This window comes from Orycteropus afer, unplaced genomic scaffold, assembly GCF_000298275.1.
Source record: "Orycteropus afer afer isolate SDZICR_OR568_19922 unplaced genomic scaffold, OryAfe1.0 scaffold00006, whole genome shotgun sequence".
In the NCBI taxonomy this organism is placed as follows: Eukaryota; Metazoa; Chordata; class Mammalia; order Tubulidentata; family Orycteropodidae; genus Orycteropus; species Orycteropus afer.
In genome coordinates, this window is record NW_006921593.1 from 17,727,892 (window position 1) to 17,739,844 (window position 11,953).

Consider the following 11,953-nt stretch of genomic DNA (forward strand, 5'->3'; position numbering starts at 1 on the left):
AAAAAAAAAAAGACCTCTTTATGTTGGCAGACAATGTTTCTACAAGTGTATTTGTATTCGTACATGCTGTAAGAATGTCTGGATGTATAGTAAAGCTGACAAGGAACAAGATTGCAGTGGTTTCTTGGCCACAGCCAGCTACCCTGAGGGAACAAGTAGTTGGACCTGTGCTGTTGGGACCATGGTCACAGAGGACATCAAGCTCAACTGGAATTACTTACTACACAAAAGCATTGTTCTACATCCTACTTTGGTGAGTAGTGACTGGAGTCTTAGAAGCTTGCCATCTAGATGTAACAACGGGTCTCTCCTTGTCCAGAGCAAAGAAGAATGAAGAAGAGCAAAGACACATGGTAACAGTTAGTCCAAGGGACTAGTAGATCATGTGATCCTCAGCTTATATGACCATGTGACCAGAAGAACTAGATGGTGCCCAGCTACCATTGTCAACCACTTAGAGGGGGATCAGTGTGGGAGATCCTAGATGGAGTGGGAGAACTGTCTGTTGTTTGGATGGAGAACAAACCCCAAAATCATAACAAAAAAAAAAAAAAAAAGAATAGGTTTGCTGGTCTGATTGAGAATGGTGAGACCCCTGGGACTGTGGCTCCTCGTTACCCTTCAGGTCTGAAACTGAACTTACTCCTTTGGCTTCCACCCAAACAACAGACAGGCATCTGGGGTGAACATTTATATCAGGTAGATACATTCCTTGGAGTGATGAATCATAGGAGAACAGGAGGGCAGTCTTTGCAGTGAGAGATAGCTTGGGGGGCAGGAGTGTATGGGAAGGAAGGACACAGGGAAGAGGTAATTATGGGGAGGAACTGGAAAGAGAGCTGTTACATTGTAGGGAATTGCAGTCAATGTCATGAAACAAAATGTGTATGAACCATATGGAAAATGAATTGGCTTTGTAAACTTTGACCCAACTCACAATAAAAATTAAACAAATTAATTAAAAAAAAAAAAAAAAAAAGACTTCCTTAGAGTGCTGAAGAACAAAGATATCTCTTTGAAGACTAAGGTGTGCCTAACCCAAGCCATTATATTTTCAATAGCCTCATATGCATGTGAAAGCAGCACAATGAATAAGGAAGGCTGAAGAAAAGTTGATGCCTTTGAGTTGTGGTGCTGGCAAAGAATACTGAAGGTACCATGGACCGCCAAAAGAATGAACAAATCTGTCCTGGAAGAAATGCAGCTGGAATGCTCTTTGGAAGTGAGAATGGCCAGACTTCATCTCACCTACTCTGGTCATGTTGTCAAAAGGGACCATTCCCTGGAGAAGGATACCATGTATGGTAAAGTAGAGGGTTAGAGAAAAAGGGGAAGGCCCTCAATGAGATGGATTGACACAGTGGCTGCAATGATGGGCTCAGGTATGGCAAGGATTATGTGGCTGCACAGGACCGGGCAGCGTTTTGTTCTGTTGTCCGCAGGGTTGCTATGAGTTGGAGCTGACTCGCTGGCACCTAACAACAGCAACAACTGACAGAGGCAGAGCCTGGGGCTGCAGTGGGTCCATTCATCATTCCTCTGGCTTCTGCAGCTCCCAGTAGATCCTTCCACAAAGATCACCTGGGCCCCCTCTTCATAGACATGGATGAATAGTCCTTGTTTGTCCATTAGGGGCCCTGGAGAAGGCAGTGCTGTCCCTGGATGTGCCAGAACTCCCCCCTCCAGTTTTCTTTGTCCGTGGTCCTGTTTGTCTACATAAACCAAACTGACTCATACCGACCTCCTTTGGGTTTCCGAGGCGGTAAAGCTTTATGGAAGTAGATAGCCCAGTCTTCCTTTTGTGAAATGGCTGGTGGGTTTGAACCATCAACCTTCTGGTTAGCAGTCAAATACCACAGGCACTATGCTACCAGAGAGTTTGTCTACATGGAGGGTGGCTATTCCTGAGGTCAGTTGGGGTTACGCAGGGATGCCACCTGCATTTCTGCTGAGTCCTGGCAACTTGTCACAGGGTGGAAGATAAGAGAAGGAAGCCTCCATTCTCTGTGCTCTAAATTTCATTCTCACTAAATCAAGGAGTCCCTTTCTTGGACATTCAGTGCAATGGAACTGCAATTATATGATCGTAGTGTAAGGGAATTGAGAGTGAAGCACCCCAGTGCAACACCTAGAATTAAGAGATCTTTAATGCTGATGGTAGAATTCTCATCTTCCATGCAGGACACGTGGGTTCCATTCCCAGGCAATGTGCCTCATGCCCACCACCACCCACCTGTCAGTGAAGGTTTGTGCCCAACACGTTTCAGCAGAGCTTCCAGACTAAGACACACCAGAAAGAAGGGCCTGGCAGTCTACTTCTGAAGATCAGCCAGTGTAGACCATATGGATCCCAGTGGTTTAATCCACAAGCAACGATGAGGATGGTGCAGGACTAGCAACATTCTGTCACCATGAGTTGTAATTAACAGCAACAGTGTTGACGTTAGAGCTTAACAGGAGTGCTGTAAGGGCTTTTCCTGGACATAAGCTATCAGTTCTTGAAGAAGTTTCCCTGCTAAGACACAGAGGAGGGGGCAGGTGTAGCAGCCTTCACAGCCTCTCTAACCTAGCAAGGAGAAAACCCTTAAGGGTCACAGGAAGATGTGGGGCCATCCATCAGATAATAAGGGAATTTTTTTCCTGTGGCCTCTGTAACAAAGAACCACAAACTGGGTGGCTTACAGGAATCCAGATTTATTCTCTGACAGTCTGGAGGCCAGGAGTCCACATTCAGGGCATTGGCAGGGCTGTGCTCTCTCCACAGATCCCACAGGGATTTCCTTCGTTGGTTTTCTCTCTTGTCCTCCAGTACCCGAGACATTCCCTGGCTTATGGAGGCCTCTTCACGTGGAGTGCTTCCCTCTGTGTGTCTCTGTGTCTCTTCTTCAATAAGAACACAGCTCAGGTAGAATTGTGAGGCACCCTACTCCTGCATGGCTTCATGATAATTCACTGCTAACATCATCAGTATGACCTGTCTCCAAACAAGGTCATTACATGAGCACCAGGGCTTAGGGCGTTGACATATCTTTTTGGGAATATAAATCAAGCCATGCAATAAGTGTGTTGTTGTTGTTGTTATGTGCCATCAAGTCAGACCCGACTCATAGCAACCCCTCCTTGGGTTTCCGAGGCAGTATCACTACGGAAGTAGATTGGCCCATCTTCCTTCCGAGGCGTCACTGGTGGGTTTGAATCGCCAGCCTTCTGGTTAGCAGTCAAGTGCCTTAGGCACTAAGCTCCAGAGCTCCCTGCAATAAGTATGGCACTCCCAAAACCGAAGCTTGGACTTCTGTCTCTTGATTGAAAAGATTCAGAAAGGGCCAACTGAATTAGTCATCCTAGGTACTTGAACTCCTTATTTTCAAGATAAGAACAGTATCGTGAATATTGAAAGCATTTATTGATTTTGATTATTTTTCTAAAATTCAGATTTAACTTTCCATCTGGTGAAACTATTACACATTCAATTGGACCTTCAAAAAATAGGATGTGAACACTTCAGAAAGCTCTTTGTTCAAGGAATTGTAGGGTTGGATCCATTATGAATCAACTGTAGAGGTAATTGAAACACAATCCAAGATCTGTAATGTGCAGCCCAGACATTTGATTCAAGACTGGGCAATTGTTAGGATAATTGTAATGACAACAAGAATGGTATTTTCATTTAAAAATTTAATGTTAAGTCAATGTTGTTTGAATTGAACTTTTGTCTTACAATGCTTGGGAAGCTAATCCTTACAACTGGGAGTTGAAAGGTACCTCTTAGGGTGATCCTAAAGGTCTACAGAAAACTGCAAAAGTGGCAAAACCTGTGAGGCATTCTTGTAAAATGTATTTTCCTATTTTCTGATGAATATGAGCAGAATTTGCATCTTGTCTTCACTGTTTTTTTTAATGTAAAGTGAATGTCGTATGCTGTTGATTAGCTTTTATACCATAATTGATATCCAAAAACTAAAACCAAACTCACTGTCATTGAGTTGATCCAACTCATAGCGACCCCTCCTTGGGTTTCCAAGATAATATCACTACAGAAGTAGATTTCCCAGTCTTCATTCTGAGGAGGGGCTGGTGGCTTTGACCCACCAGTCTTCTGGTTAGCAGTGAAATGCCTTAGGCACTATGCCCCCAGAGCTCAGTTGAAAGTTAGTTGCCATCTTGCTGTTAGTCATCACCGACTTGATTCAGACTCATGGTGATCCTTACACCAGTAAATTCCCTGGGAAGAGGACAGCAGGACAACCAAACATTAATTAATAAGCATTTTGTTCCTCAGAAATTCTCAGTTAATCATTTATGAGGCAAAGAATGGGAATTTGGAGGGTCTGTTGGCCTTGTGCTAGGTGGACACAGGGCATCTGCAAGTCTCATGTAAGTCATGGAGGAGGAGGGGTTCTTGGAAGTGAGCCATTCCTGGGACACAAAATGGTGGTGAATTTCTTCACACATCCTGGTTTCCCGGGATCACGGGACTCAGGAGGAGGTTAGCATTGTCAAGGAATAGGAATGCCCCTGTGGTGGAGAGCATCGCAGCAGTGCATCCCTTCCAGAACTAGCTTGTTCCTCACAAAAATGAGATCTGCGTTGCACACTGGGAAAGCCTCTTAAGCAGCTGAAACCACCCTGCAGGCCCAGATCTTTCACTGGGCAATAATGAAACTTGATTTTTGGCCTCACTTCACAAACATTTCAGAAAACATGCAATTCTATAGTATAACCAGACGTGCTTCATGACTGGGCCAAAGCTAGAAGCAAACAGAGGCTCCAGCACACTTGCTCTTGCTCTCTGGGGAAGCCAGGCCATGGGACGTGGAGGGTGCCTTGCCTGCTGTGGTGGTTATGTGTCAACTGGGCTGGGCCTGGTTGAGTGGCTGGGCAGCTGGGCAGCTGGATGTAGTATTCCCCATGATGAGACTGATAATCAACTCCATGGTGGGATCTACCATAAGCAGCTGAGTAGCTGCCTTAGGGATGTGGTCTGCTTCCTGTATATAAGGAGAAGCCTTGGGGAATAGTCTCTAGCTTATGGCACACTTGAACCCTGCATGTAGCTATGTCATAGTTCAGCAGCCTGCCATGCTCTGCCGACCTTGGGACTTACAATGGACTTGAATTAATGGCCTGCTGTGTGGTTTGGTAACATTGGGTCTGTTCCTTATTACTTGTCAAGCTTGGGCTTTTCAGTCTCAGCAGCCAGCAGCTGAGTGAAGAAAAGCCTCCAGCTTCAGTGGGCTGGGAGCAGGAGGCAGAGCTGAAACCCAAGGTTGAGGGGCTTTCACGCAGCCGCTAGAGCCTGGCACTTTGAACCTGGATTTAAAGCCCCCAAACTGTAAACGAATAAACTCCTGTTTCTTTGAGCATCCCATCTGTGGTATATTCCAGTCAGAGCAGCACTAAGTAACCAGAACACCTTGTGGAAGACTCCATACTCTTACTGCTGATGTCCACAGCACATCGCAGGGCCTGCTCATCTGGCTCACCTGGCCTGGCCTGTGTTGAGGACAGGGCAGGCCAGGCTGGCTGGGTCTTGTCAACAGGACCCTTGCCTGACCTTGCAAAGTGCCTCATCTCCTTCCTGGTCCACAGTCCAGGGAGTTGGAGTGAAATGTTCTCCCAGGACCCTTCCAGCTCTCACGCCCAGAATCCATGTTTCCCACTATCTATCCTGTGAAATCGTCACTGAAGTTGCACTTGGAGCCGGTGTTTTAAGGTGACTCTGTACTACCTGGAGATGAGGCTAAAATTTATGTGGTGCATGCTTTATAGCAGCAACCTTTGCAGAGGGCACTGGCATTCACAGAGGACTTCATGGTGCTAATAAAACCCAAAGCAGCCTTGGCATCAGGAGTTTCAGAACCTGGGAACAGCTCCTAGAGGGACACCTGGTTTTCCTGTTTAGCATCAACCTGGCCTTGTGTTGGCCTGAGAGAGAACAGAGCATGTTGGGGACAGGAGTCAGGGATGCAGAGGTCATGCCCTCGTCCAGCCATGCTAGCGCAGTGAGGGCGCATGAGCCCTGGAGCTGCGATGTGTGGAGGCGTGTCCTTCATCCTCCACCTGCCAGGGTGGCTCCAGGTTTCAGGCCTCTGCCCATGATCAATCCTGGGGCAGTCCCATTCCAGCCCCGTGGAAGGGCGCTTTAGGGCATTGTTTTTGGAGGCCTGTACTTTGTGTGCCCCTCAAGATGCAAAGACGGAAGGGAGGGAGGTGGGAGGAGGCGGCAGAGGGAGGGAGGGTCCATGAGGAAGAGCGCGGCTGTGAGCCTGCTCCTCTCTTGCAGGGCTTCCCTGGGAACGCGAATGCTGACAGCGTGGTGCTCTACCGGCTGCGGCCACCAGTGGAATCGCGCCACCTGCGCTTCCTGCCGGCCGCCTGGAACCACGGGGGCCGCATTGGGATGCGCGTGGAGCTGTATGGCTGTGCCTACCGTGAGTGCGCTCCTGGTGGGGCACAGGATAGCACAGGCCCAGGGAGCTGCGGGGGTGGGTGGGGACCCCAGGTGGGAGCCCACTGTGAGATCATGGCTGGGGTGGATGTGGGCCAGCTGGGGCGGACCAACAGGCGTCACTAGGGTTGGTGTCATCCAGTGGGATAACTCATGGTATCCACTCCCTGGAGCTCTTCCCCTAACAGACCATACAGAATCCTTAGGAATCTTTAGTATTAATTTTAATCTTAGAATCATACGTGATAGAATGACAGAGTGGTAATGTAACTTGCTAGAATGACAGAGTGATAATGTAACTTACTTAAATGCAATATTTCATCTACAAATAGTAACACCAAAATTGTTTTGTCAAATCTTTCTACATTGAAATACAATATTAGTAGAAGCCTTTTTTGGTTTTTGCCCTTTTCCTTTAATGACTACATTCTCAAAGAAGTTATTGATGAAGATTCACAAATACTGAGCGCCATGATAGTGTAGCTTAAACACCAGAAATTGACCAAAGTCAGTGACGGTAAAGATACAAGCTGTAACGGAAACAATAACGTATGCTTCTAATGCACATAATGACAACAACGCATGCAGACAACCACGTGAGTCACCTTACTTGGGTAATAACAGCTGTGGCCCGAGTCCATTCGCAGGTTCAAGAAACACAGTTGTAGCCTGTAGGTAGATTGATACATCAAAGGCCCCTGCAGAGCCCAGAAAGTGCAGAGGAAACCATCTAACGGATGCGCAGCCTGGTGGCCGAGAGCGTCGTTCCAGGCTCAGTGAGAGCAGTTAACCCCACAGCAACGACACTGGGAATAGTGGGGCTGCAGTGTTTGCTGAAGTCAATGACGGTGGGTGCAGACCCCAGCAGGCTCTTAGCTCCGCCACAGCTGGTGAGGAAAGGGCCTCACCCTGCCCTGTCACAGAGCAAGTGAGGGCCGAGAATGGGAGTGACATATCCAGCCCAGCCCTCTGGAGTGGCCGTGTGGACTCCTGGTGGTCTGTCCATCTTGGCCGCCATCTCCTTCAAGGTCATGGCTCCACAGGCTGCCCGCTGCTGTTCTGGGTCCTCACACTGAAAAAACTCACATAGATGCTGGACAACAGGACTGGACTGAGGATGTGTCCTCTGTGGGTTCCCGGAGCTCAGTGTGGGCATCTGAGGAACTAATAGAGTGCAGGTAGGTGTGGCCAACCTGCCCGGGGTGCTATCTGGTCACCTCTGTGGTGCCCCCAGGATGTGGAACTGTAGGAATCTCCACCAGGTTGGGGCCCCAAGATCACTCTTGGGCTCGAGGACCTGCTGAAGGACTCAGATGGATCATCACACTCAAGGTTGGGGTGCAAGGACAGGGAATAAAGTCAGCACTGGGAAAGAGGTGCTGGGGTGAGTGCAGCAGGCCAGGTATCAGAGCCAAGCATTCCTCTCCGGGGAGGCATGTGAGCAGTACTTACTTCCCCACCAGCAATGAGGAAACACTCCCAGGAGTGTCACTGCCAGGGACACCCCAAGCCTTAGTACCCAGGGTTTTATTGAAGTTCAGTCAAGGAGGCAGGGAGTGAGACAGGTGGCTGAGCACGGTGACTCAGTCTCCACCCCTGAAATGTTGGAAGAGACCAGGCCCTGGAGAAGAATACTGTGCTTGGTAAAGTAGAGGGTCAGCAGAAAAGGGGGAGACCCTCAACAAGATAGATTGACACAGTGGCTGCAACGATGGGCTCAAGCATTGCAAGGATTGTGAGGCTGGCACAGGACCAGGCGGTGTTTTGTTCTGTTGTACATGGGGTCGCTATGAGTCAGAACCAACTTGAGCTAACAACCACCACCACCACCCCTTCGAGAGATCAGACTGGTCCTGCATGGCCCACAGCCCAGGTGAACGGGGTCAGACATTCACCACAAATGACGCTGTTGATGTAAACTCTCGGGCATGGCCCAAGGGCTCAGGCGAACAGCCCAGCCACAGTCGAGCTAAAACCTGGGTTTGAGCAAACCTTCCTCCACATCTACAACAAAGAACATTGTTATTGTTGTTAATGGTTGCTAAGTTGATTCTGACTATTTAACGGCTATTCCATTCACTCACTCACTGATTCATTCATTCACCATTTAAACTTCGATAAGAAATGTGCTGCTTAAAGAGAATTTTATCAGGGATTTGACATGAAGGATCAGTCTAAAGCTGTGTGCTGTGGAGTTGATTCCGACTCACAGTGACCGTAGAAGACAGAGTAGGACTGCCCAACAGGGTTTCCTAGGTAATCTTCACAGGGGCAGATAACCAGTTTTTCAGTTAGCAGCTTAGTGCTTAACCACTGAACCTGTAGGCATGCCTCTGTCTACCACCATTGCATGTGTAGACAGGCTGTGCCTCAAACTTTCAGGCAGCCATAACACTGCTGGGAATGAATACATACGCCCACTGACATCAACCCTTCTATGGGAGCTACATTCATCTGTGATCGAGCTGAATACATGAGACACGCAGTGTTGGCAAAGTGAAAGCCACTGTTCTTACCTGTAGAAAGCAGACAGTAAACAGTAACAAAGATGCCCAAAGGGAAACACTTAACCTTTCCTCACGTTACACACATCCATTCTCATGTCGTTGGGCAGGTGAGCTGTGATTCAGGTCAGGTGCTGTGTTCACATCATCACTGCCTCCAGCTCCCACCACACTGCTTAGGATGGGAGAGGCCTACATGGCCCATGAGGCTTCTGCTCTGCTGCTGGGCCTCCCTGGCCTCTGCTGCCACCTCCCACTCTGCTACCCGGGTTTGCAGGCTCCCTTACCAGCAAGTCTGGCCATTCCTGCTTCCAAGGAGCATTCCAGCTGCACTTCTTCCAGGACAGCTTTGTGTATTCTTTTACCAGTCCATGGTACTTTTCAATATTCTTTGCTAACACCACAACTCAAAAACATCAACTCTTCCTCAGTCTTCCTTATTCACTGTCTAGCTCTCACATGCATATGAGGTGATGAAAAATACCATAGCTGGAGTTAGGCACACCTTAGTCTTTAAGGAGACATCTTTGCTCTTCAGCACTTGAAAGAGGTCTTTTGCAACAGATTTGCCCAGTGCAGTATGTCATCTGATATCTTGACTGCTTCCTTTGGTGTTGCTTGTAGAACCAAGTAATATCAAGTCTTTGACAACTTCAGTTTTTTCTCCATTTATCATGATGCTGCTTATTGGTTCAGTTGTGAGGACTTTTGTTTTCTTTATATTGAGGTGTAATCCATACTGCAGATTACAGTCTTCAGTCTTCTTCAGTAAAGTGCTCTAATGCATCCTCACTTCAGGCAGGCAAAATTGTGTCATTTGTATATCACAGGTTATTAATGAGCCTTCCTCCAGTCCTGATGCCATGTTCTCCTTCATACAGTCCAGCTTCTCAGATTATTTGCTCATTATACAAATTGAATAAATATGATGAAAGGATACAACCCTGATGCACTCCCTTCCTGATTTTAAACCATGCAATATCCTCTTATTCTGTTTGAATGACAGCCTCTTGATCTATGTACAGGTTCCTCATGAGCACAAGTGTTCTGGAATTCCCATTCTTCTCAATGTTATCCATCATTTGTTATGATCCACACAATCGAATGCTTTTGCATAGTCAATAAAACACAAGTAAATATCTTTCTGGTATTCTTTGCTTTGAGCCACGATCCATCAGACATCAGCAATGATATCCCTCCTTCCACGTCCTCTTCTGAATCCAGCTTGCATTTCTGGAAATTCTCTTTCAATATACTGCTACAACCATTTTTGAATTATTGTCAGTAAGATTTTATTTGCATGTAATATCATTGATATTGTTCGATAATTTCCATATTCTGTGAGGTCACCTTTCTTTGGAATGAGTACAAATATGGATCTCTTCCAGTCAGTTGGCCAGGTAGCTGTCTTCCAGATCTCTTGGCAGAGCCATGTGAGTGCCTGCAGCACAGCATCTGTTTGTTGAAACATCTCAATGGGTCTTCCATCAATTCCTGGAGCTTTGTTTTTCATCAGTTTCTTCAGTGCAGCTTTGACTTCTTCTTTCACTACCATTGGTTCTTGATCATATGCCACCTCCTGAAATGGATGAACATTGACCAGTTCTTTTTGGTAGATGTATTCCTTCCATCTTCTTTTGATGCTTCCTGCATTATTCAGTATATTGCCCACAAAATCTTTAATATTGCAACTTGAGGCTTGAATTTTTTCTTCAGTTCTTACAGCTTGAGAAATGCTGAGTGTGTTCTTCCCTTTTGGTTTTCTGACTCCAGGTCTTTGTACATTTCATTATAATAATTGACTTTGTCTTCTCTAGCTGCTCTTTGAAATCTCTGTTCAGCTCTTTTATCCTGTCATTTCTTCTGTTTGCTTTAGGTCCTCTCTGCTCAAGGGCCAGTTTCAGAGTCTCTTCTGACATCCATTTTGGTCTTTTCTACGTTCCTTGTCTTTTTAATGACCTTTTGCTTTCTTCATGGATGATGTTCTTGAAGTCATCCCACAATCCCTCTGGTTTTCGGTCATTGGTGTTCAGTGCATGAAATCTATTTCTTAGATGGTCTCTAAATTCAGGAGGGACATATTCAAGGTCGTATTTTGGCTCTCATGGACTTCTTGTAATTGTCATCAACTTCAAATTGATTTTGCATATGAGCAGTTAATGATCTGTTCCACAATCGGCTCCTGGCCTTATTTTGGCTGAAGATACTGAGCTTTGCCATTGCCTTTTGCTACAGATGTAGTCAGTCTGATTCCTGTGTACTCTATCTGGCAAAGTCCACGTGTATAGCCACCATTTGTGTTGTTGATAAAAAAGTATTTGCACTTAATAAGTTGTTAGTCTTGCAAAATTCTATCATGTTATCATCTACAGAGCTATTTCTATCACCAAGGCCATATTTTCCAACTACCAGTGATTCTTCTTTGTTTCCAGCTTTTGCATTGCAGTCACCACTGATAATCTACACATCTTGATTGCATGTTCAGTCAATTTCAAACTGCAGAAGTTGGTAAAAATCTTCAACTTCCTCATCTTTGGCTTTGGTGGTTGGTGTGATCTCCTAGGTAGACCACAAATCTCTCAATGTGCATAGTAAGCTGACCAATCTCCTCACTGGGCCATATTGGTGCCATTGAGTCGACTTTTGTTCATAGGGTCTTGTGTACAACAGAACAAAACACTGTCCAGTCCTGCGCTGTCTTCACAATTCTTGCTATATATGACCTCAACGTTGCAGCCACTGTGTCAGTCCATCCTGTTGGGAACCTTCCCTTTTATCGCTGACCGTCTACTTTGCCATGCATGATACCCTTCACCAGGGACTGGTCCCTTCTGACAACATGACCAAAATAGGTGAGGTGAAGTCTGGCCATTTTCACTTCCAAGGAGCATTCTTTCTGCACTTCCTCCAGGACAGAATTGTTAGTTCTTCTGGCAGTCCATGGTATTTTCAATATTCTTTGCCAACACCATAACTCAAAGGCATCGACTCTTCTTTTTTT

General features: G+C 46.4%; 1 protein-coding gene across 1 annotated transcript in view; it reads left to right on the forward strand.

Moving 5' to 3' along the window:
* LOC103198982 (contactin-associated protein-like 4) overlaps positions 1–11,953 on the forward strand; it is a 204,763-nt gene that overhangs the window by 75,220 nt on the left and 117,590 nt on the right. The window contains exon 4 of the mRNA XM_007943199.1: positions 6,284–6,431. Within this exon, the coding sequence (XP_007941390.1) occupies positions 6,284–6,431 (148 nt within the window). The remainder of the gene's footprint in view (positions 1–6,283; positions 6,432–11,953) is intronic.